General features: G+C 44.3%; 1 protein-coding gene across 2 annotated transcripts in view; it reads left to right on the plus strand.

The window, feature by feature from the left end:
• The window catches only part of LOC129842185 (formin-2-like), a 448,967-nt gene that overhangs the window by 413,909 nt on the left and 13,274 nt on the right, over positions 1 to 21,784 (plus strand). For both annotated transcript variants that reach the window (XM_055910615.1, XM_055910616.1), the window contains 3 exons: positions 5,896 to 5,988; positions 18,875 to 18,926; positions 20,662 to 20,811. In XM_055910615.1, coding sequence (XP_055766590.1) covers positions 5,896 to 5,988; positions 18,875 to 18,926; positions 20,662 to 20,811 — 295 coding nt within the window. The remainder of the gene's footprint in view (positions 1 to 5,895; positions 5,989 to 18,874; positions 18,927 to 20,661; positions 20,812 to 21,784) is intronic.

Here is a 21,784-nt window from a genome sequence, read left to right on the forward strand (position 1 = left end):
AGCCCTCTCTGTTCTGTAGCTATATGGTCCTCTCTCTTTACAGTAAGCCCTCTCTGTTCTGTAGCTATATGGTCCTCTCTCTTTACAGTAAGCCCTCTCTGTTCTGTAGCTATATGGTCCTCTCTCTTTACAGTAAGCCCTCTCTGTTCTGTAGCTATATGGTCCTCTCTCTTTACAGTAAGCCCTCTCTGTTCTGTAGCTATATGGTCCTCTCTCTTTACAGTAAGCCCTCTCTGTTCTGTAGCTATATGGTCCTCTCTCTTTACAGTAAGCCCTCTCTGTTCTGTAGCTATATGGTCCTCTCTCTTTACAGTAAGCCCTCTCTGTTCTGTAGCTATATGGTCCTCTCTCTTTACAGTAAGCCCTCTCTGTTCTGTAGCTATATGGTCCTCTCTCTTTACAGTAAGCCCTCTCTGTTCTGTAGCTATATGGTCCTCTCTCTTTACAGTAAGCCCTCTCTGTTCTGTAGCTATATGGTCCTCTCTCTTTACAGTAAGCCCTCTCTGTTCTGTAGCTATATGGTCCTCTCTCTTTACAGTAAGCCCTCTCTGTTCTGTAGCTATATGGTCCTCTCTCTTTACAGTAAGCCCCCTCTGTTCTGTAGCTATATGGTCCTCTCTCTTTACAGTAAGCCCCCTCTGTTCTGTAGCTATATGGTCCTCTCTCTTTACAGTAAGCCCTCTCTGTTCTGTAGCTATATGGTCCTCTCTCTTTACAGTAAGCCCTCTCTGTTCTGTAGCTATATGGTCCTCTCTCTTTACAGTAAGCCCTCTCTGTTTTGTAGCTATATGGTCCTCTCTCTTTACAGTAAGCCCTCTCTGTTCTGTAGCTATATGGTCCTCTCTCTTTACAGTAAGCCCTCTCTGTTCTGTAGCTATATGGTCCTCTCTCTTTACAGTAAGCCCTCTCTGTTCTCTAGCTATATGGTCCTCTCTCTTTACAGTAAGTCAAGAGGCTCAGATAAATGCTAGTTAAGTGCTCAGCTGGGTAGCGGGCGTCTAACGCTTTCTGCACTTTCCCTCTCGCTCTCCCGCGTGTCGCTGGTCGGGCGACCTTGCGGTGCTGCTCGCAGTCAGACAGAACCAGTTCTGTTTGGGTTAAACTGTGGGGTTGTGCTACAGGAGAGGAGGATTATTTGGTTGTTACAGTACCAGAATAACCGGGTCACTCCATCCCTCTCTGTTATATTGGTGGTCTTCAGAGGTGACTGTAGGCCGGGTCTGTATTACAGACAGATGGTGTCTGGCCTACTGAGATGTGGTCAACCAGTGTGCTCCAGAAAGAACAACATGGCCCTCCCTGACAGAGGCTAAAGGTCAGGTAGAGGGCGGGAATAGTCCAGCTGGGATTTAGATTGGAAGCTGACATTCTGACTCTATGTCATTATGGCCACTGATTGGTGCGTGACTCTCAGAGCTTCACGGAAGTTCTAGAATAGATTCCAGAATTCCCCAGCAGGCATCAGTCTTCGTTCAGGGGGAGGGGAGCCGGGGGTTACCAGGGGCGACAGGTGAATGGGCTCAGAATGGAGTTGAATGATTTGCCTTCGCAAAACCACATGCAGTACCTTGATAGAACTTCCCCAAATCAAATTGTATTTGTCACCTGCGCCGAATACAGCAAGTGTCGACCTTACAGTGAAAAGCTTACTTACAAGCCCTTAACCAACAATGCAGTTTTAAGAAGAAAAGAAGTGAGGCTATATACAGGGGGTACCGGTACAGAGTCAATGTGGAGGCTATATACAGGGGGTACCGGTACAGAGTCAATGTGGAGGCTATATACAGGGGGTACCGGTACAGAGTCAATGTGGAGGCTATATACAGGGGGTACCGGTACAGAGTCAATGTGGAGGCTATATACAGGGTGTTACGGTACAGAGTCAATGTGGAGGCTATATACAGGGGGTACCGGTACAGAGTCAATGTGGAGGCTATATACAGGGGGTACCGGTACAGAGTCAATGTGGAGGCTATATACAGGGGGTACCAGTACAGAGTCAATGTGGAGGCTATATACAGGGGGTACCGGTACAGAGTCAATGTGGAGGCTATATACAGGGGGTACCGGTACAGAGTCAATGTGGAGGCTATATACAGGGTGTACCGGTACAGAGTCAATGTGGAGGCTATATACAGGGGGTACCGGTACAGAGTCAATGTGGAGGATATATACAGGGTGTACCGGTACAGAGTCAATGTGGAGGCTATATACAGGGTGTTACGGTACAGAGTCAATGTGGAGGCTATATACAGGGGGTACCGGTACAGAGTCAATGTGGAGGCTATATACAGGGTGTTACGGTACAGAGTCAATGTGGAGGCTATATACAGGGTGTTACGGTACAGAGTCAATGTGGAGGATATATACAGGGGGTACCGGTACAGAGTCAATGTGGAGGCTATATACAGGGGGTACCGGTACAGAGTCAATGTGGAGGCTATATACAGGGGGTACCGGTACAGAGTCAATGTGGAGGCTATATACAGGGGGTACCGGTACAGAGTCAATGTGGAGGCTATATACAGGGGGTACCGGTACAGAGTCAATGTGGAGGCTATATACAGGGGGTACCGGTACAGAGTCAATGTGGAGGCTATATACAGGGGGTACCGGTACAGAGTCAATGTGGAGGCTATATACAGGGTGTTACGGTACAGAGTCAATGTGGAGGCTATATACAGGGTGTTACGGTACAGAGTAAATGTGGAGGCTATATACAGGGTGTTACGGTACAGAGTCAATGTGGAGGCTATATACAGGGGGTACCGGTACAGAGTCAATGTGGAGGATATATACAGGGTGTACCGGTACAATGTGGAGGCTATATACAAGGGGGTACCGGTACAGAGTCAATGTGGAGGCTATATACAGGGTGTTACGGTACAGAGTCAATGTGGAGGCTATATACAGGGGGTACCGGTACAATGTGGAGGCTATATACAAGGGGGTACCGGTACAGAGTCAATGTGGAGACTATATACAGGGGGTACCGGTACAGAGTCAATGTGGAGACTATATACAGGGGGTACCGGTACAGAGACAATGTGGAGGCTATATACAGGGGGTACCGGTACAGAGTCAATGTGGAGGCTATATACAGGGGGTACCGGTACAATGTGGAGGCTATATACAAGGGGGTACCGGTACAGAGTCAATGTGGAGACTATATACAGGGGGTACCGGTACAGAGTCAATGTGGAGGCTATATACAGGGGGTACCGGTACAGAGTCAATGTGGAGGCTATATACAGGGTGTACCGGTACAGAGTCAATGTGGAGGCTATATACAGGGGGTACCGGTACAGAGTCAATGTGGAGGCTATATACAGGGGGTACCGGTACAATGTGGAGGCTATATACAAGGGGGTACCGGTACAGAGTCAATGTGGAGACTATATACAGGGGGTACCGGTACAGAGTCAATGTGGAGGCTATATACAGGGGGTACCGGTACAGAGTCAATGTTGAGGCTATATACAGGGTGTACCGGTACAGAGTCAATGTGGAGGCTATATACAGGGGGTACCGGTACAGAGTCAATGTGGAGGATATATACAGGGTGTACCGGTACAATGTGGAGGCTATATACAAGGGGGTACCGGTACAGAGTCAATGTGGAGGCTATATACAGGGTGTTACGGTACAGAGTCAATGTGGAGGCTATATACAGGGTGTACCGGTACAGAGTCAATGTGGAGGCTATATACAGGGGGTACCGGTACAGAGTCAATGTGGAGGCTATATACAGGGGGTACCGGTACAATGTGGAGGCTATATACAAGGGGGTACCGGTACAGAGTCAATGTGGAGACTATATACAGGGGGTACCGGTACAGAGTCAATGTGGAGGCTATATACAGGGGGTACCGGTACAATGTGGAGGCTATATACAAGGGGGTACCGGTACAGAGTCAATGTGGAGACTATATACAGGGTATTACGGTACAGAGTCAATGTGGAGGCTATATACAGGGTGTTACGGTACAGAGTCAATGTGGAGGCTATATACAGGGGGTACCGGTACAGAGTCAATGTGGAGGCTATATACAGCGGGTACCGGTACAGAGTCAATGTGGAGGCTATATACAGGGTGTTACGGTACAGAGTCAATGTGGAGGATATATACAGCGGGTACCGGTACAGAGTCAATGTGGAGGCTATATACAGGGTGTTACGGTACAGAGTCAATGTGGAGGCTATATACAGGTGGTACCGGTACAGAGTCAATGTGGAGGCTATATACAGCGGGTACCAGTACAGAGTCAATGTGGAGGCTATATACAGGGTGTTACGGTACAGAGTCAATGTGGAGGCTATATACAGGGTGTTACGGTACAAAGTCAATGTGGAGGCTATATACAGGGGGTACCAGTACAGAGTCAATGTGGAGTCTATATACAGGGGGTACCGGTGTCGAAGTAATTGAGGTAATATGTACATGAAGGTAGTTATTAAAGTGACCATGCATAGATAATAACAGAGTAGTAGCAGCAGCAACGTAGTAGAAGTAACCTGCCTATGCAAATAGTCTTGGTAGTAATTTGATTAGCTGTTCAGGAGTCTTATGGCTTTTGGGTAGAAGCTGTTTAGAAGCCTCTTGGACCTAGACTTGGCGCTCCGGTACCATTTGCCGTGCGGTAGCAGAGAGGAACAGTCTATGACTTGGGTGGCTGGAGTCTTTGACCATTTTTAGGGACTCCCTCTGACACCGCCTGGTATAGAGGTTCTGGGTGGCAGGAAGCTTGGCCCCAGTGATGTACTGGGCCGTACACACTACCCTCTGTAGTGCCTTGCGGTCGGAGGCTGAGGCAGTTGCCAACCAGGCAGTGATGCAACCAGTCAGGATGCTCTCGTTGGTGCAGATGTAAAACTTTTTGAGGATCTGAAGACCCAGACCCATGAGGATCAGCGTTGAGGATGTGTTGTTACCTACCCTTACCAACTGGGGGTCGGCCCATCAGGAAGTCCAGGATCCAGTTGCAGAGGGAGGTGTTTAGTCCCAGGGTCCTTAGCTTAGTGATGAGCTTGGAGGGCACTATGGTGTTGAACGCTGAGCTGTAGTCAATGAATAGCATTCTCACATAGGTGTTCCTTTTGTCCAGGTGGGAAAGGGCAGTGTGGAGTGCGATAGAGATTGCATCATCTGTGGATCTGTTGGTGCGGTATGCAAATTGGAGTGGGTCTAGGAGAGTTTGAACATGTCAGTGAAGACACCTGCCAGTTGGTCAGCGCATGCTCGCAGTACACATCCTGGTAAATTTGTCTGGCCCTGTAGCATTGTGAATGTTGACTTGTTTAAAGGTCTTACTCACATCGGCTGCGGAGAGCGTGATCACACAGTCATCCGGAACAGCTAGTGCTCTCGTGCATGTTTCGGTGTTACTTGCCTCGAAGTGTCACAGGGCAGCTCTCGGCTGTGCTTAGTCACATTTATCAACGAGTAATAGTATATCAGGATAGGTTAGTTTCACTCTAGGTAGAGAGCCCATTTCAGGGATGTTAGAGAAGCGGGCTGGGTTGAGGTGAAACTATAGCTAGGTCATGTTAACATGGGTTTAACTACACTGAAGATGACCACTGGTCAGGACTAATCTGTTGAAGTCGACATTGTATGTAGCCTAGTGGTTAGAGCGTTGGACTAGTAACCGAAAGGTTGCTGGATCGAATTTCCGAATTGACAAGGTAAAAATCTGCCCCTGAACACGGCAGTTAACCCACTGTTCCCCGGTAGGCCGTCATTGTAAATAAGAATTTGTTCTGAACTGACATGCCTAGTTAAAGGTTAAATATATATTTTAAATTGTGATTTTTCTCTTGAAATCAGCCGTTGTATTGCCATTCTGTGGCCAGCAGCCATTTTGTATTCAGTTTAGTGTTGTCTTCTCATTCCAGCGTGCAACACAGAGGTGGAGAAGGTGTGTAAAGTGTCGTCTGAAGTTCACCTACAGCCCTTCAAAGACAAGATGGAGGAATTCCTCAGCCAAGGTAGGAGAGAACACACTACTATGGACACACACACACACTACTATGGACACACACACACACTACTATGGACACACACACACACTACTATGGACACACACACACACACACTACTATGGACACACACACACACACTACTATGGACACACACACACACTACTATGGACACACACACACACACACTACTATGGACACACACACACACACTACTATGGACACACACACACACTACTATGGACACACACACACACACACACTACTATGGACACACACACACACTACTATGGACACACACACACACTACTATGGACACACACACACACACACTACTATGGACACACACACACACACTACTATGGACACACACACACACACTACTATGGACACACACACACACACTACTATGGACACACACACACACTACTATGGACACACACACACACACACACTACTATGGACACACACACACACACACTACTATGGACACACACACACACACACTACTATGGACACACACACACACACACTACTATGGACACACACACACACACACTACTATGGACACACACACACACACACACTACTATGGACACACACACACACTACTATGGACACACACACACACACACTACTATGGACACACACACACACTACTATGGACACACACACACACACACTACTATGGACACACACACACACACACTACTATGGACACACACACACACACACTACTATGGACACACACACACACACTACTATGGACACACACACACACACACTACTATGGACACACACACACACTACTATGGACACACACACACACACACTACTATGGACACACACACACACTACTATGGACACACACACACACACTACTATGGACACACACACACACACTACTATGGACACACACACACACACACTACTATGGACACACACACACACACACTACTATGGACACACACACACACACTACTATGGACACACACACACACTACTATGGACACACACACACACACACTACTATGGACACACACACACACACACTACTATGGACACACACACACACTACTATGGACACACACACACACTACTATGGACACACACACACACACACTACTATGGACACACACACACACACACTACTATGGACACACACACACACACACACTACTATGGACACACACACACACTACTATGGACACACACACACACTACTATGGACACACACACACACTACTATGGACACACACACACACACACTACTATGGACACACACACACACACACACTACTATGGACACACACACACACACACACTACTATGGACACACACACACACACACACACACACTACTATGGACACACACACACACACACACACACACACACACTACTATGGACACACACACACACACACACACACTACTATGGACACACACACACACTACTATGGACACACACACACACTACTATGGACACACACACACACACACTACTATGGACACACACACACACACACACACACTACTATGGACACACACACACACACACACACACTACTATGGACACACACACACACACACACACACACTACTATGGACACACACACACACACACACACACTACTATGGACACACACACACACACACACACACACACACACACACACACACACACACTACTATGGACACACACACACACACACACACACACACACACTACTATGGACACACACAGCTTTGTTTTCATGAATTTTCTGGACTTTTTGAGGAGTAAAATTGTATTCCCATATTCCCTAACCCCTGACCCTAACCTATACCCTATACCCTAACCTATACCCTAACCTATACCCTATACCCTAACCTATACTCTGACCCTAACCTATACCCTATACCCTAACCCATTCAAAGTCCTATTTTCCCCTGAACCCTAAACGTGACCTGAACCCTAAACGTGACCTGAACCCTAAACGTGACCTGAACCCTAAACGTGACCTGAGCCCTAAACGTGACCTGAGCCCTAAACGTGACCTGAGCCCTAAACGGGACCTGAGCCCTGAACGGGACCTGAGCCCTAAACGTGACCTGAGCCCTGAACGGGACCTGAGCCCTGAACGGGACCTGAGCCCTGAACGGGACCTGAGCCCTGAACGGGACCTGAGCCCTGAACGGGACCTGAGCCCTGAACGTAACTTTATTCCTAAAGCCTAAAATATAATTTTAACATATTAAGGAAATAAAAAAAGTCCATGAGTTTTGTTATCCAGAACATTCTGGAAGGAAGACATGTATATACACACACCTAAACCTGATGCCAAACGCTTAACTTCATCAGCTAGTTTAGATTTATTCTGTGTTTATGACTAAAATACCTTTTTATTCCTAGTCCCGTTTTAGTCATTTTAAACTTCTTAGTTTTAGTAATTATCAGTCGACTAAAGCTCTGAACAATGGTGGTCTTACTTCTATCATGTGCACATTCATGATGATTTTTACCGAGTTAGTTTTATATAATCAGTAAATGTAAATTAATTCATGGATTTCACATGACTGGGCAGGGGTGCAGCCATGGGCTGGGCCTGGGAGGGCATAGGCCCACCCACTGGGGTGCCAGGCTCAGCCAATAAGAAATTAGTTTTTCCCCACAAAAGGGTTTATTGCGGACATAAATAGTCCTCAGCGCAAGCTGCCCCCCCAACCGCCCCTCAGACGATCCCGCTGGTGAGGAAGTCGGATGTGGAGGTACCGGTCTGGCGAGCTACACGTGGTCTGGCGAGCTACACGTGGTCTGGCGAGCTACACGTGGTCTGCTGTTGTGAGGTCACGTGGACACACTGCAGCTTATGGTGGAGAAACATTGGATTTCTGTTGTTATTCGTCTGGTTCAGTGGAGATATTGATCTGAACCGGGTGTTTAATCTCACCCAGTGGGACTTCACATTATTGACTTCCTGATGATCTTCCCCTGAAATATACTAATTCCAAATTCCTCACATTCATTACCCCCGGCCCCTGTTTTCTTAAGAAAATGATGTGGACCCCAGTTGAAAGCAAATCATTGAGCAGTAATTTCACCTATTGAGAGGCATTATAAATCAAAGTGACTCAGGCATCCTGCTTGATTGTCGTGGCGGACTATTCCGGGCTCAGAGCTGTCGTGGTCTGGCTAGGGGTTATCTGGTTGTGATTAGCCCAGACCAGGAAGAACCCAGCGCCACTTAAAGGGATAACTCCACCCCCAAAAAACTATATTATGGTTTTTGTTTCATTAGTCCATTGTTGACATAGTAACAAAATGTTTAGCTTGTCAGCACCCAAGTTTTCAAAATATGTAACTTTCAAAATACAGAAATCATCCCCTGTATGGTGCATTTTTTTAGCATCATTTGATGCTGTGTTTTGCATCATATGAATCAAAATGCATTATGCAAGAATGGTTTCTTTATTTTGAAAGTTACATATACAAACATTTTGTGACTACGTCAACAGGGGACTAATGAAGCGAATACCAAAAAGAGTTTCTGGATGGCGTTTTCCTTTAACGTGGTTGATAATGGCGTTCCCCTTTAACATGGTGGATAATGTGCTCGTGACCCTTGACGTTCCATCCGCCATGAGAGATGTTGGTATCCTTCCATTGCCATTCATCTTTGCCTGTGACCCATGAGGACCTCAGGATCTGGGGTGTCGGGCTTTAATCCCTGAGCTGTCTGTCTGCCTGGAGGTCTGAGATGTCAACGTTTCAGCCCCCCCCGCGCCCCCGCCCCTTCCACCTCTCACTCCGAGAACCACACTGCTGCAGGATGCTGGGTCCATTCAGCTTTACGGTGGAATTTCTCTTTTTACCCACAACTGGGATCAATTTGTCAGAGAGCACCCAGGGCACTGACCCCTGATACCCCAAGGAGACCCCTGATGCCCCTGAAGGAGACCCCACTACAAACCCTGATGCCCCTGAAGGAGACCCCACTACAACCCCTGATGCCCTGAAGGAGACCCCACTACAACCCCTGATGCCCCTGGATTAGACCCTACTACAATCCCTGATGCCCCCTGAAGGAGACCCCACTACAACCCCTGATGCCCCCTGAAGGAGACCCCACTACAACCCCTGATGCCCCCTGAAGGAGACCCCACTACAACCCCTGAAGGAGACCCCACTACAACCCCTGATGCCCCCTGAAGGAGACCCCACTACAACCCCTGATGCCCCCTGAAGGAGACCCCACTACAACCCCTGATGCCCCTGAAGGAGACCCCACTACAACCCCTGATGCCCCCTGAAGGAGACCCCACTACAACCCCTGATGCCCCTGAAGGAGACCCCACTACAACCCCTGAAGGAGACCCCACTACAACCCCTGATGCCCCTGAAGGAGACCCCACTACAACCCCTGATGCCCCCTGAAGGAGACCCCACTACAACCCCTGATGCCCCCTGAAGGAGACCCCACTACAACCCCTGATGCCCCCTGAAGGAGACCCCACTACAACCCCTGATGCCCCCTGAAGGAGACCCCACTACAACCCCTGATGCCCCCTGAAGAAGACCCCACTACAACCCCTGATGCCCCCTGAAGGAGACCCCACTACAACCCCTGATGCCCCCTGAAGGAGACCCCACTACAACCCCTGATGCCCCCTGAAGGAGACCCCACTACAACCCCTGATGCCCCCTTAAGGAGACCCCACTACAACCCCTGATGCCCCTGAAGGAGACCCTACTTCCCCAGATTGCCCACTACCAGAGCCACCGGTCCCATTGCTGACTGCACTCTAACATACAGTTATTCAGGAAGATTCAAGCGGGTCGTAGACTATGATGTATGACAGCATCCACACACTTTACATTGAAATGGGAATCTAAATAGTTGCTTTGTCTTGGTGCAGGTCTCCCTGACTGGGAGGTAAAGGTTGTCTTGGTGCAGGTCTCCCTGACTGGGAGGTAAGGTTGTCTTGGGGCAGGTCTCCCTGACTGGGAGGTAAAGGTTGTCTTGGGGCAGGTCTCCCTGACTGGGAGGTAAAGGTTGTCTTGGTGCAGGTCTCCCTGACTGGGAGGTAAAGGTTGTCTTGGGGCAGGTCTCCCTGACTGGGAGGTAAAGGTTGTCTTGGTGCAGGTCTCCCTGACTGGGAGGTAAAGGTTGTCTTGGTGCAGGTCTCCCTGACTGGGAGGTAAAGGTTGTCTTGGGGCAGGTCTCCCTGACTGGGAGGTAAAGGTTGTCTTGGGGCAGGTCTCCCTGACTGGGAGGTAAAGGTTGTCTTGGTGCAGGTCTCCCTGACTGGGAGGTAAAGGTTGTCTTGGTGCAGGTCTCCCTGACTGGGAGGTAAAGGTTGTCTTGGGGCAGGTCTCCCTGACTGGTGAGGTAAAGGTTGTCTTGGTGCAGGTCTCCCTGACTGGGAGGTAAAGGTTGTCTCGGTGCAGGTCTCCCTGACTGGGAGGTAAAGGTTGTCTTGGGGCAGGTCTCCCTGACTGGGAGGTAAAGGTTGTCTTGGTGCAGGTCTCCCTGACTGGGAGGTAAAGGTTGTCTTGGTGCAGGTCTCCCTGACTGGGAGGTAAAGGTTGTCTTGGGGCAGGTCTCCCTGACTGGGAGGTAAAGGTTGTCTTGGGGCAGGTCTCCCTGACTGGGAGGTAAAGGTTGTCTTGGTGCAGGTCTCCCTGACTGGTGAGGTAAAGGTTGTCTTGGTGCAGGTCTCCCTGACTGGGAGGTAAAGGTTGTCTTGGGGCAGGTCTATCTGACTGGGAGGTAAAGGTTGTCTTGGGGCAGGTCTCCCTGACTGGGAGGTAAATGTTGTCCTGGTGCAGGTCTCCCTGACTGGGAGGTAAAGGTTTTCCTGGGGCAGGTCTCCCTGACTGGGAGGTAAAGGTTGTCCTGGTGCAGGTCTCCCTGACTGGTGAGGTAAAGGTTGTCTTGGTGCAGGTCTCCCTGACTGGGAGGTAAAGGTTGTCTTGGGGCAGGTCTATCTGACTGGGAGGTAAAGGTTGTCTTGGGGCAGGTCTCCCTGACTGGGAGGTAAAGGTTGTCCTGGGGCAGGTCTCCCTGACTGGGAGGTAAAGGTTGTCTTGGGGCAGGTCTCCCTGACTGGGAGGTAAAGGTTGTCCTGGGGCTGGTCTCCCTGACTGGGAGGTAAAGGTTGTCCTGGGGCTGGTCTCCCTGACTGGGAGGTAAAGGTTGTCCTGGGGCAGGTCTCCCTGACTGGGAGGTAAAGGTTGTCTTGGTGCAGGTCTCCCTGACTGGGAGGTAAAGGTTGTCCTGGGGCAGGTCTCCCTGACTGGGAGGTAAAGGTTGTCTGTCTGAAGCTGTGGCAAGAAGAGACCGACTCCAGTCCAGATAGAATTGTCATAGAAGCTTGTTTGCATGTGGTGGTGGTGGTTTGTAATGTGAGGTTCAACCAGACCGTGTCAACAGGGGTTATTATCTGACTATGCAACCAACCACAGGATGGAAGTCAATTCTCAAACGTCCCAAAAAGATTCCAGAACACGTTGTTTGTGATTTTTTTTTAAAGGGTTTTCCATTGGAGCTGGACATGAGTGTTAATACCAGACGGTACTTCCGAAGAATACACACTAATTGGAATGACATCACATGCTGCCGTTAAGAACTGAAGGAACTCATGTTGCTGTACGACGTGTTGTTCCTGTGTAACGTCGCCATGCTGTGATTTAATGAACCGCCTTTATTTACACCTTTTATAGTTACAAGCCCCGTTACAAAGTAGAAACAACTGATCTAAAACTGCTGCTCGGCTGAACCGTCACGAGGCATCCCAGAAGGCATCCTGTTCCCGAGTGCACTACTAATATCCAGGACTCTCATCTAATATAGTGCACTACTAATATCCAAGACTCATCTAATATAGTGCACTACTAATATCCAAGACTCATCTAATATAGTGCACTACTAATATCCAGGACTCATCTAATATAGTGCACTACTAATATCCAGGACTCATCTAATATAGTGCACTACTAATATCCAGGACTCATCTAATATAGTGTACTACTAATATCCAGGACTCATCTAATATAGTGCACTACTAATATCCAGGACTCATCTAATATAGTGCACTACTAATATCCAGGACTCATCTAATATAGTGCACTACTAATATCCAGGACTCATCTAATATAGTGCACTACTAATATCCAGGACTCATCTAATATAGTGCACTACTAATATCCAGGACTCATCTAATATAGTGTACTACTAATATCCAGGACTCATCTAATATAATGCACTACTAATATCCAGGACTCATCTAATATAGTGCACTACTAATATCCAGGACTCTCATCTAATATAGTGCACTACTAATATCCAGGACTCTCATCTAATATAGTGCACTACTAATATCCAGGACTCATCTAATATAGTGCACTACTAATATCCAGGACTCATCTAATATAGTGCACTACTAATATCCAGGACTCATCTAATATGGTGCACTACTAATATCCAGGACTCATCTAATATAGTGCACTACTAATATCCAGGACTCATCTAATATAGTGCACTACTAATATCCAGGACTCTCATCTAATATAGTGCACTACTAATATCCAGGACTCTCATCTAATATAGTGCACTACTAATATCCAGGACTCTCATCTAATATAGTGCACTACTAATATCCAGGACTCATCTAATATAGTGCACTACTAATATCCAGGACTCTCATCTAATATAGTGCACTACTAATATCCAGGACTCATCTAATATAGTGCACTACTAATATCCAGGACTCATCTAATATAGTGCACTACTAATATCCAGGACTCATCTAATATAGTGCACTACTAATATCCAGGACTCTCATCTAATATAGTGCACTACTAATATCCAGGACTCTCATCTAATATAGTGCACTACTAATATCCAGGACTCTCATCTAATATAGTGCACTACTAATATCCAGGACTCTCATCTAATGTAGTGCACTACTAATATCCAGGACTCTCATCTAATATAGTGCACTACTAATATCCAGGACTCATCTAATATAGTGCACTACTAATATCCAGGACTCATCTAATATAGTGCACTACTAATATCCAGGACTCATCTAATATAGTGCACTACTAATATCCAGGACTCATCTAATATAGTGCACTACTACTATCCAGGACTCATCTAATATAGTGCACTACTAATATCCAGGACTCATCTAATATAGTGCACTACTAATATCCAGGACTCATCTAATATAGTGCACTACTAATATCCAGGACTCATCTAATATAGTGCACTACTAATATCCAGGACTCATCTAATATAGTGCACTACTAATATCCAGGACTCATCTAATATAGTGCACTACTAATATCCAGGACTCATCTAATATAGTGCACTACTAATATCCAGGACTCATCTAATATAATGCACTACTAATATCCAGGACTCTCATCTAATATAGTGCACTACTAATATCCAGGACTCATCTAATATAGTGCACTACTAATATCCAGGACTCATCTAATATAGTGCACTACTAATATCCAGGACTCTCATCTAATATAGTGCACTACTAATATCCAGGACTCATCTAATATAGTGCACTACTAATATCCAGGACTCATCTAATATAGTGTACTACTAATATCCAGGACTCATCTAATATAGTGCACTACTAATATCCAGGACTCATCTAATATAGTGCACTACTAATATCCAGGACTCTCATCTAATATAGTGCACTACTAATATCCAGGACTCTCATCTAATATAGTGCACTACTAATATCCAGGACTCTCATCTAATATAGTGCACTACTAATATCCAGGACTCTCATCTAATATAGTGCACTACTAATATCCAGGACTCTCATCTAATATAGTGCACTACTAATATCCAGGACTCATCTAATATAGTGCACTACTAATATCCAGGACTCATCTAATATAGTGCACTACTAATATCCAGGACTCATCTAATATAGTGCACTACTAATATCCAGGACTCATCTAATATAGTGCACTACTAATATCCAGGACTCTCATCTAATATAGTGCACTACTAATATCCAGGACTCATCTAATATAGTGCACTACTAATATCCAGGACTCATCTAATATAGTGCACTACTAATATCCAGGACTCATCTAATATAGTGCACTACTAATATCCAGGACTCATCTAATATAGTGCACTACTAATATCCAGGACTCATCTAATATAGTGCACTACTAATATCCAGGACTCATCTAATATAGTGCACTACTAATATCCAGGACTCTCATCTAATATAGTGCACTACTAATATCCAGGACTCTCATCTAATATAGTGCACTACTAATATCCAGGACTCTCATCTAATATAGTGCACTACTAATATCCAGGACTCTCATCTAATATAGTGTACTACTAATATCCAGGACTCATCTAATATAGTGCACTACTAATATCCAGGACTCTCATCTAATATAGTGTACTACTAATATCCAGAACTCATCTAATATAGTGCACTACTAATATCCAGGACTCTCATCTAATATAGTGCACTACTAATATCCAGGACTCTCATCTAATATAGTGCACTACTAATATCCAGGACTCATCTAATATAGTGCACTACTAATATCCAGGACTCTCATCTAATATAGTGCACTACTAATATCCAGGACTCTCATCTAATATAGTGCACTACTAATATCCAGGACTCTCATCTAATATAGTGCACTACTAATATCCAGGACTCATCTAATATAGTGCACTACTAATATCCAGGACTCTCATCTAATATAGTGCACTACTAATATCCAGGACTCTCATCTAATATAGTGCACTACTAATATCCAGGACTCTCATCTAATATAGTGCACTACTAATATCCAGGACTCTCATCTAATATAGTGCACTACTAATATCCAGGACTCTCATCTAATATAGTGCACTACTAATATCCAGGACTCTCATCTAATATAGTGTACTACTAATATCCAGGACTCTCATCTAATATAGTGCACTACTAATATCCAGGACTCTCATCTAATATAGTGCACTACTAATATCCAGGACTCATCTAATATAGTGCACTACTAATATCCAGGACTCATCTAATATAGTGCACTACTAATATCCAGGACTCATCTAATATAGTGCACTACTAATATCCAGGACTCATCTAATATAGTGCACTACTAATATCCAGGACTCTCATCTAATATAGTGCACTACTAATATCCAGGACTCTCATCTAATATAGTGCACTACTAATATCCAGGACTCTCATCTAATATAGTGCACTACTAATATCCAGGACTCTCATCTAATATAGTGTACTACTAATATCCAGGACTCATCTAATATAGTGCACTACTAATATCCAGGACTCATCTAATATAGTGCACTACTAATATCCAGGACTCATCTAATATAGTGTACTACTAATATCCAGGACTCTCATCTAATATAGTGTACTACTAATATCCAGGACTCATCTAATATAGTGCACTACTAATATCCAGGACTCATCTAATATAGTGCACTACTAATATCCAGGACTCATCTAATATAGTGCACTACTAATATCCAGGACTCATCTAATATAGTGTACTACTAATATCCAGGACTCTCATCTAATATAGTGCACTACTAATATCCAGGACTCATCTAATATAGTGTACTACTAATATCCAGGACTCATCTAATATAGTGCACTACTAATATCCAGGACTCTCATCTAATATAGTGCACTACTAATATCCAGGACTCTCATCTAATATAGTGTACTACTAATATCCAGGACTCATCTAATATAGTGTACTACTAATATCCAGGACTCATCTAATATAGTGCGCTACTAATATCCAGGACTCATCTAATATAGTGCACTACTAATATCCAGGACTCTCATCTAATATAGTGCACTACTAATATCCAGGACTCATCTAATATAGTGTACTACTAATATCCAGGACTCTCATCTAATATAGTGCACTACTAATATCCAGGACTCATCTAATATAGTGCACTACTAATATCCAGGACTCATCTAATATAGTGCACTACTAATATCCAGGACTCATCTAATATAGTGCACTACTAATATCCAGGACTCATCTAATATAGTGCACTACTAATATCCAGGACTCATCTAATATAGTGCACTACTAATATCCAGGACTCTCATCTAATATAGTGCACTACTAATATCCAGGACTCATCTAATATAGTGCACTACTAATATCCAGGACTCATCTAATATGGTGCACTACTAATATCCAGGACTCATCTAATATAGTGCACTACTAATATCCAGGACTCATCTAATATGGTGCACTACTAATATCCAGGACTCATCTAATATAGTGCACTACTAATATCCAGGACTCATCTAATATAGTGCACTACTAATATCCAGGACTCATCTAATATAGTGCACTAGTTCTATCCAGGACTCATCTAATATAGTGCACTACTAATATCCAGGACTCTCATCTAATATAGTGCACTACTAATATCCAGGACTCATCTAATATAGTGCACTACTAATATCCAGGACTCATCTAATATAGTGCACTACTAATATCCAGGACTCATCTAATATAGTGCACTACTAATATCCAGGACTCATCTAATATAGTGCACTAGTTCTATCCAGGACTCATCTAATATAGTGCACTAGTTCTATCCAGGGTCCATAGGGCTCTCGTGACAGTTGAAATGCACACTTGGTCTCTGTGTAAAACAAGAGGTTCCACCTGTAGACCAATAGGATGGTTTAGTGAGGGACCACAGAGGTCGTATTGTTCACTGTACAGTACCACTCAAGTTTAGACACCAAGTCATTCAAGAATTTTGGTTTATTTTTACGAGTTTCTACATTGTAGAATAATAGTGAATAACAATGAAATAACACATAGAATCATGTAGTAACCAAAAAAGTGTTAAACAAATTTTTTTTTTTTTTGGATTCTTTAAAGTAGCCACCCTTTGCCTTAAACTTTGCACACTCTTGGCATTCTCTGTCAACTACTATCCTCACTAAGAGACAAGGCTGTTCTGAGACCTGTCAACCACTAACCAACTAGTACCCTGACTGAGAGACGAGGCTGTTCTGAGACCTGTCAACTACTAACCAACTAGGACCCTGACTGAGAGACGAGGCTGTTCTGAGACCTGTCAACTACTAACCAACTAGGACCCTGACTGAGAGACGAGGCTGTTCTGAGACCTGTCAACTACTAACCAACTAGTACCCTGACTGAGAGACGAGGCTGTTCTGAGACCTGTCAACTACTAACCAACTAGTACCCTGACTAAGAGACGAGGCTGTTCTGAGACCTGTCAACTACTAATCAACTAGGACCCTGACTGAGAGACGAGGCTGTTCTGAGACCTGTCAACTACTAATCAACTAGGACCCTGACTGAGAGACGAGGCTGTTCTGAGACCTGTAAACTAGTACTCTGACTAAGAGACGAGGCTGTTCTGAGACCTGTCAACTAGTACTCTGACTAAGAGACGAGGCTGTTCTGAGACCTGTCAACTAGTACTCTGACTGAGAGACGAGGCTGTTCTGAGACCTGTCAACTAGTACTCTGACTGAGAGACGAGGCTGTTCTGAGACCTGTCAACTAGTACTCTGACTGAGAGACGAGGCTGTTCTGAGACCTGTCAACTAGTACCCTGACTGAGAGACGAGGCTGTTCTGAGACCTGTCAACTAGTACTCTGACTAAGAGACGAGGCTGTTCTGAGACCTGTCAACTAGTACCCTGACTGAGAGACGAGGCTGTTCTGAGACCTGTCAACTAGTACCCTGACTGAGAGACGAGGCTGTTCTGAGACCTGTCAACTGATAGACGAGGCTGTTCTGAGACCTGTAAACTGAGAGACAAGCGATCCTACTTGTAATATCCACCTGTTTCATGTTTTCTCTCTTGCAGCTAAATCTGACCTGGAGGTCCAGGAGACGCAGCTCAGGGACACTCACAAGTTGTAAGGACCCGTTTCAATGCAGTCATAACATCTGTACCACTTTAAGATTTATAAATTCTATACCCACTGGGCCATGGTTCACTCAACGTTGTTGATTCATTGAAATGACAACGGAACCAACGTACAATAGACGTTGAATTGACGTCAATGCCCAGCGGGTAGAAATTAAGTTTTATTTTGTGTGTGTTTTTTCTTCTGAGTTTAAGCAAACAGTGTTGTCGTCCAATATTGCAGCATAGTTTGACAGTTTGGAATAAAGTAGAGTTTTTAGCTAGTAAAGCTCTGTATTTTGGGAAACCCCTTTTCATGAATACCTCAACTGAAATATGAAATAGTGTAAACTATTTATTCCTACAGTTCTAAAACACATTCTATATATTTATGTTTCTATACCCTCCGTCTGCATTGGTTAATCCATTCATGGTGTTGTAGATTCTATATATGTATATTTCTATACCCTCCGTCTGCATTGGTTAATCCATTCATGATGTTGTGTTGTAGATTCTATATATTATGTTTCTATACCCTCCGTCTGCATTGGTTAATCCATTCATGGTGTTGTAGATTCTATATAGTTATGTTTCTATACCCTCCGTCTGCATTGGTTAATCCATTCATGGTGTTGTGTTGTAGATTCTATATATGTATGTTTCTATACCCTCCGTCTGCATTGGTTAATCCATTCATGGTGTTGTAGATTCTATATAGTTATGTTTCTATACCCTCCGTCTGCATTGGTTAATCCATTCATGGTGTTGTAGATTCTATATAGTTATGTTTCTATACCCTCCGTCTGCATTGGTTAATCCATTCATGGTGTTGTAGATTCTATATATGTATGTTTCTATACCCTCCGTCTGCATTGGTTAATCCATTCATGATGTTGTGTTGTAGATTCTATATATTATGTTTCTATACCCTCCGTCTGCATTGGTTAATCCATTCATGGTGTTGTAGATTCTATATATGTATGTTTCTATACCCTCCGTCTGCATTGGTTAATCCATTCATGATGTTGTGTTGTAGATTCTATATATTATGTTTCTATACCCTCCGTCTGCATTGGTTAATCCATTCATGGTGTTGTAGATTCTATATAGTTATGTTTCTATACCCGCCGTCTGCATTGGTTAATCCATTCATGGTGTTGTAGATTCTATATAGTTATGTTTCTATACCCTCCGTCTGCATTGGTTAATCCATTCATGGTGTTGTAGATTCTATATATGTATGTTTCTATACCCTCCGTCTGCATTGGTTAATCCATTCATGGTGTTGTAGATTCTATATAGTTATGTTTCTATACCCTCCGTCTGCATTGGTTAATCCATTCATGGTGTTGTAGATTCTATATATTTATGTTTCTATACCCTCCGTCTGCATTGGTTAATCCATTCATGATGTTGTGTTGTAGATTCTATATATTATGTTTCTATACCCTCCGTCTGCATTGGTTAATCCATTCATGGTGTTGTAGATTCTATATAGTTATGTTTCTATACCCTCCGTCTGCATTGGTTAATCCATTTAATGGTGTTGTAGATTCTATATAGTTATGTTTCTATACCCGCCGTCTGCATTGGTTAATCCATTCATGGTGTTGTAGATTCTATATATGTATATTTCTATACCCTCCGTCTGCATTGGTTATTCCATTCATGGTGTTGTAGATTCTATATAGTAATGTTTCTATACTCTCTGTCTGCATTGGTTAATCCATTTAATGGTGTTGTAGATTCTTGGAGATAACCGTGTTCTACCAGGTGAAGGCGAAGATGGGGGAGAAGGAGGTTTCCCCCAACACCTTCTTCTCCGTGTGGCACGACTTCTCCTCCGACTTTAAAGACCTGTGGAAGAAGGAGAACAAGATGATCCTACAGGAAAGGTAACAACCAGATGTTTTAAATTAGATGGTGAGTTTATTATGTACAGCTCACTGTGGAAGAATTGAAGACTCACTGAAACTCACGGAGACCGTTTGGTTACTTTCCAGGAATCAGAATGACTTGTGGGATACATGATGTTCTTCTCTGTTTTTAAAAGAAGGAAGGTTACAGATACATGTTTTTTCCCCCAGGGCTTTATAGGGCTTTATAGGGCTTTATAGGGCTTTACATGGCTTTATAGGGCTTTATAGGGCTTTATGGGGCTTTATAGGGCTTTATAGGGCTTTATAGGGCTTTACATGGCTTTATAGGGCTTTATAGGGCTTTACAGGGCTTTACAGGGCTTTACAGGGCTTTATAGGAATTTATAGGAATTTATAGGGCTTTATAGGGCTTTATAGGGCTTTATAGGGCTTTACAGGGCTTTACAGGGCTTTACAGGGCTTTACAGGGCTTTACAGGGCTTTACAGGGCTTTACATGGCTTTATAGGGCTTTATAGGGCTTTACAGGGCTTTATAGGGCTGTATAGGGCTGTATAGGGCTTTATAGGGCTTGCACTTGAAGTGTATTTATCTTCTAAGAGGGTGATTTCTACTGTCATCACTGCTGGCCTTTCTACCAGCTTGACTCTGCTAGGTCTTTAGTGTAGAGAATCATTGTACCATCTAAACCGCTGTGAATTACATATATATTTTTCCTAACAAAAATACTGTACTTGAAGCTGATGTTACAAAAACCGAAAGTCGGATGCTAAAATGAAACTTAATGGAAGCATAGAAATAGTGCACATAGAACAGCTCTACCGCTTCTTAGACTTGTTTTCAGTGAGAATGACCGATCTATAACGCAGACATCTTGGTGAATTTGTTTGGGTCGCCCAAAAAGTAACACCTTGCAGCTTTAAGTTCCCACACATGGTTTTCCAGTGGTGTAACAGACAGGAGGTATTGTTTTATATTAGTCAGGGGTC

Source organism: Salvelinus fontinalis, unplaced genomic scaffold (genome assembly GCF_029448725.1).
Source record: "Salvelinus fontinalis isolate EN_2023a unplaced genomic scaffold, ASM2944872v1 scaffold_0022, whole genome shotgun sequence".
Taxonomy (NCBI): domain Eukaryota; kingdom Metazoa; phylum Chordata; class Actinopteri; order Salmoniformes; family Salmonidae; genus Salvelinus; species Salvelinus fontinalis.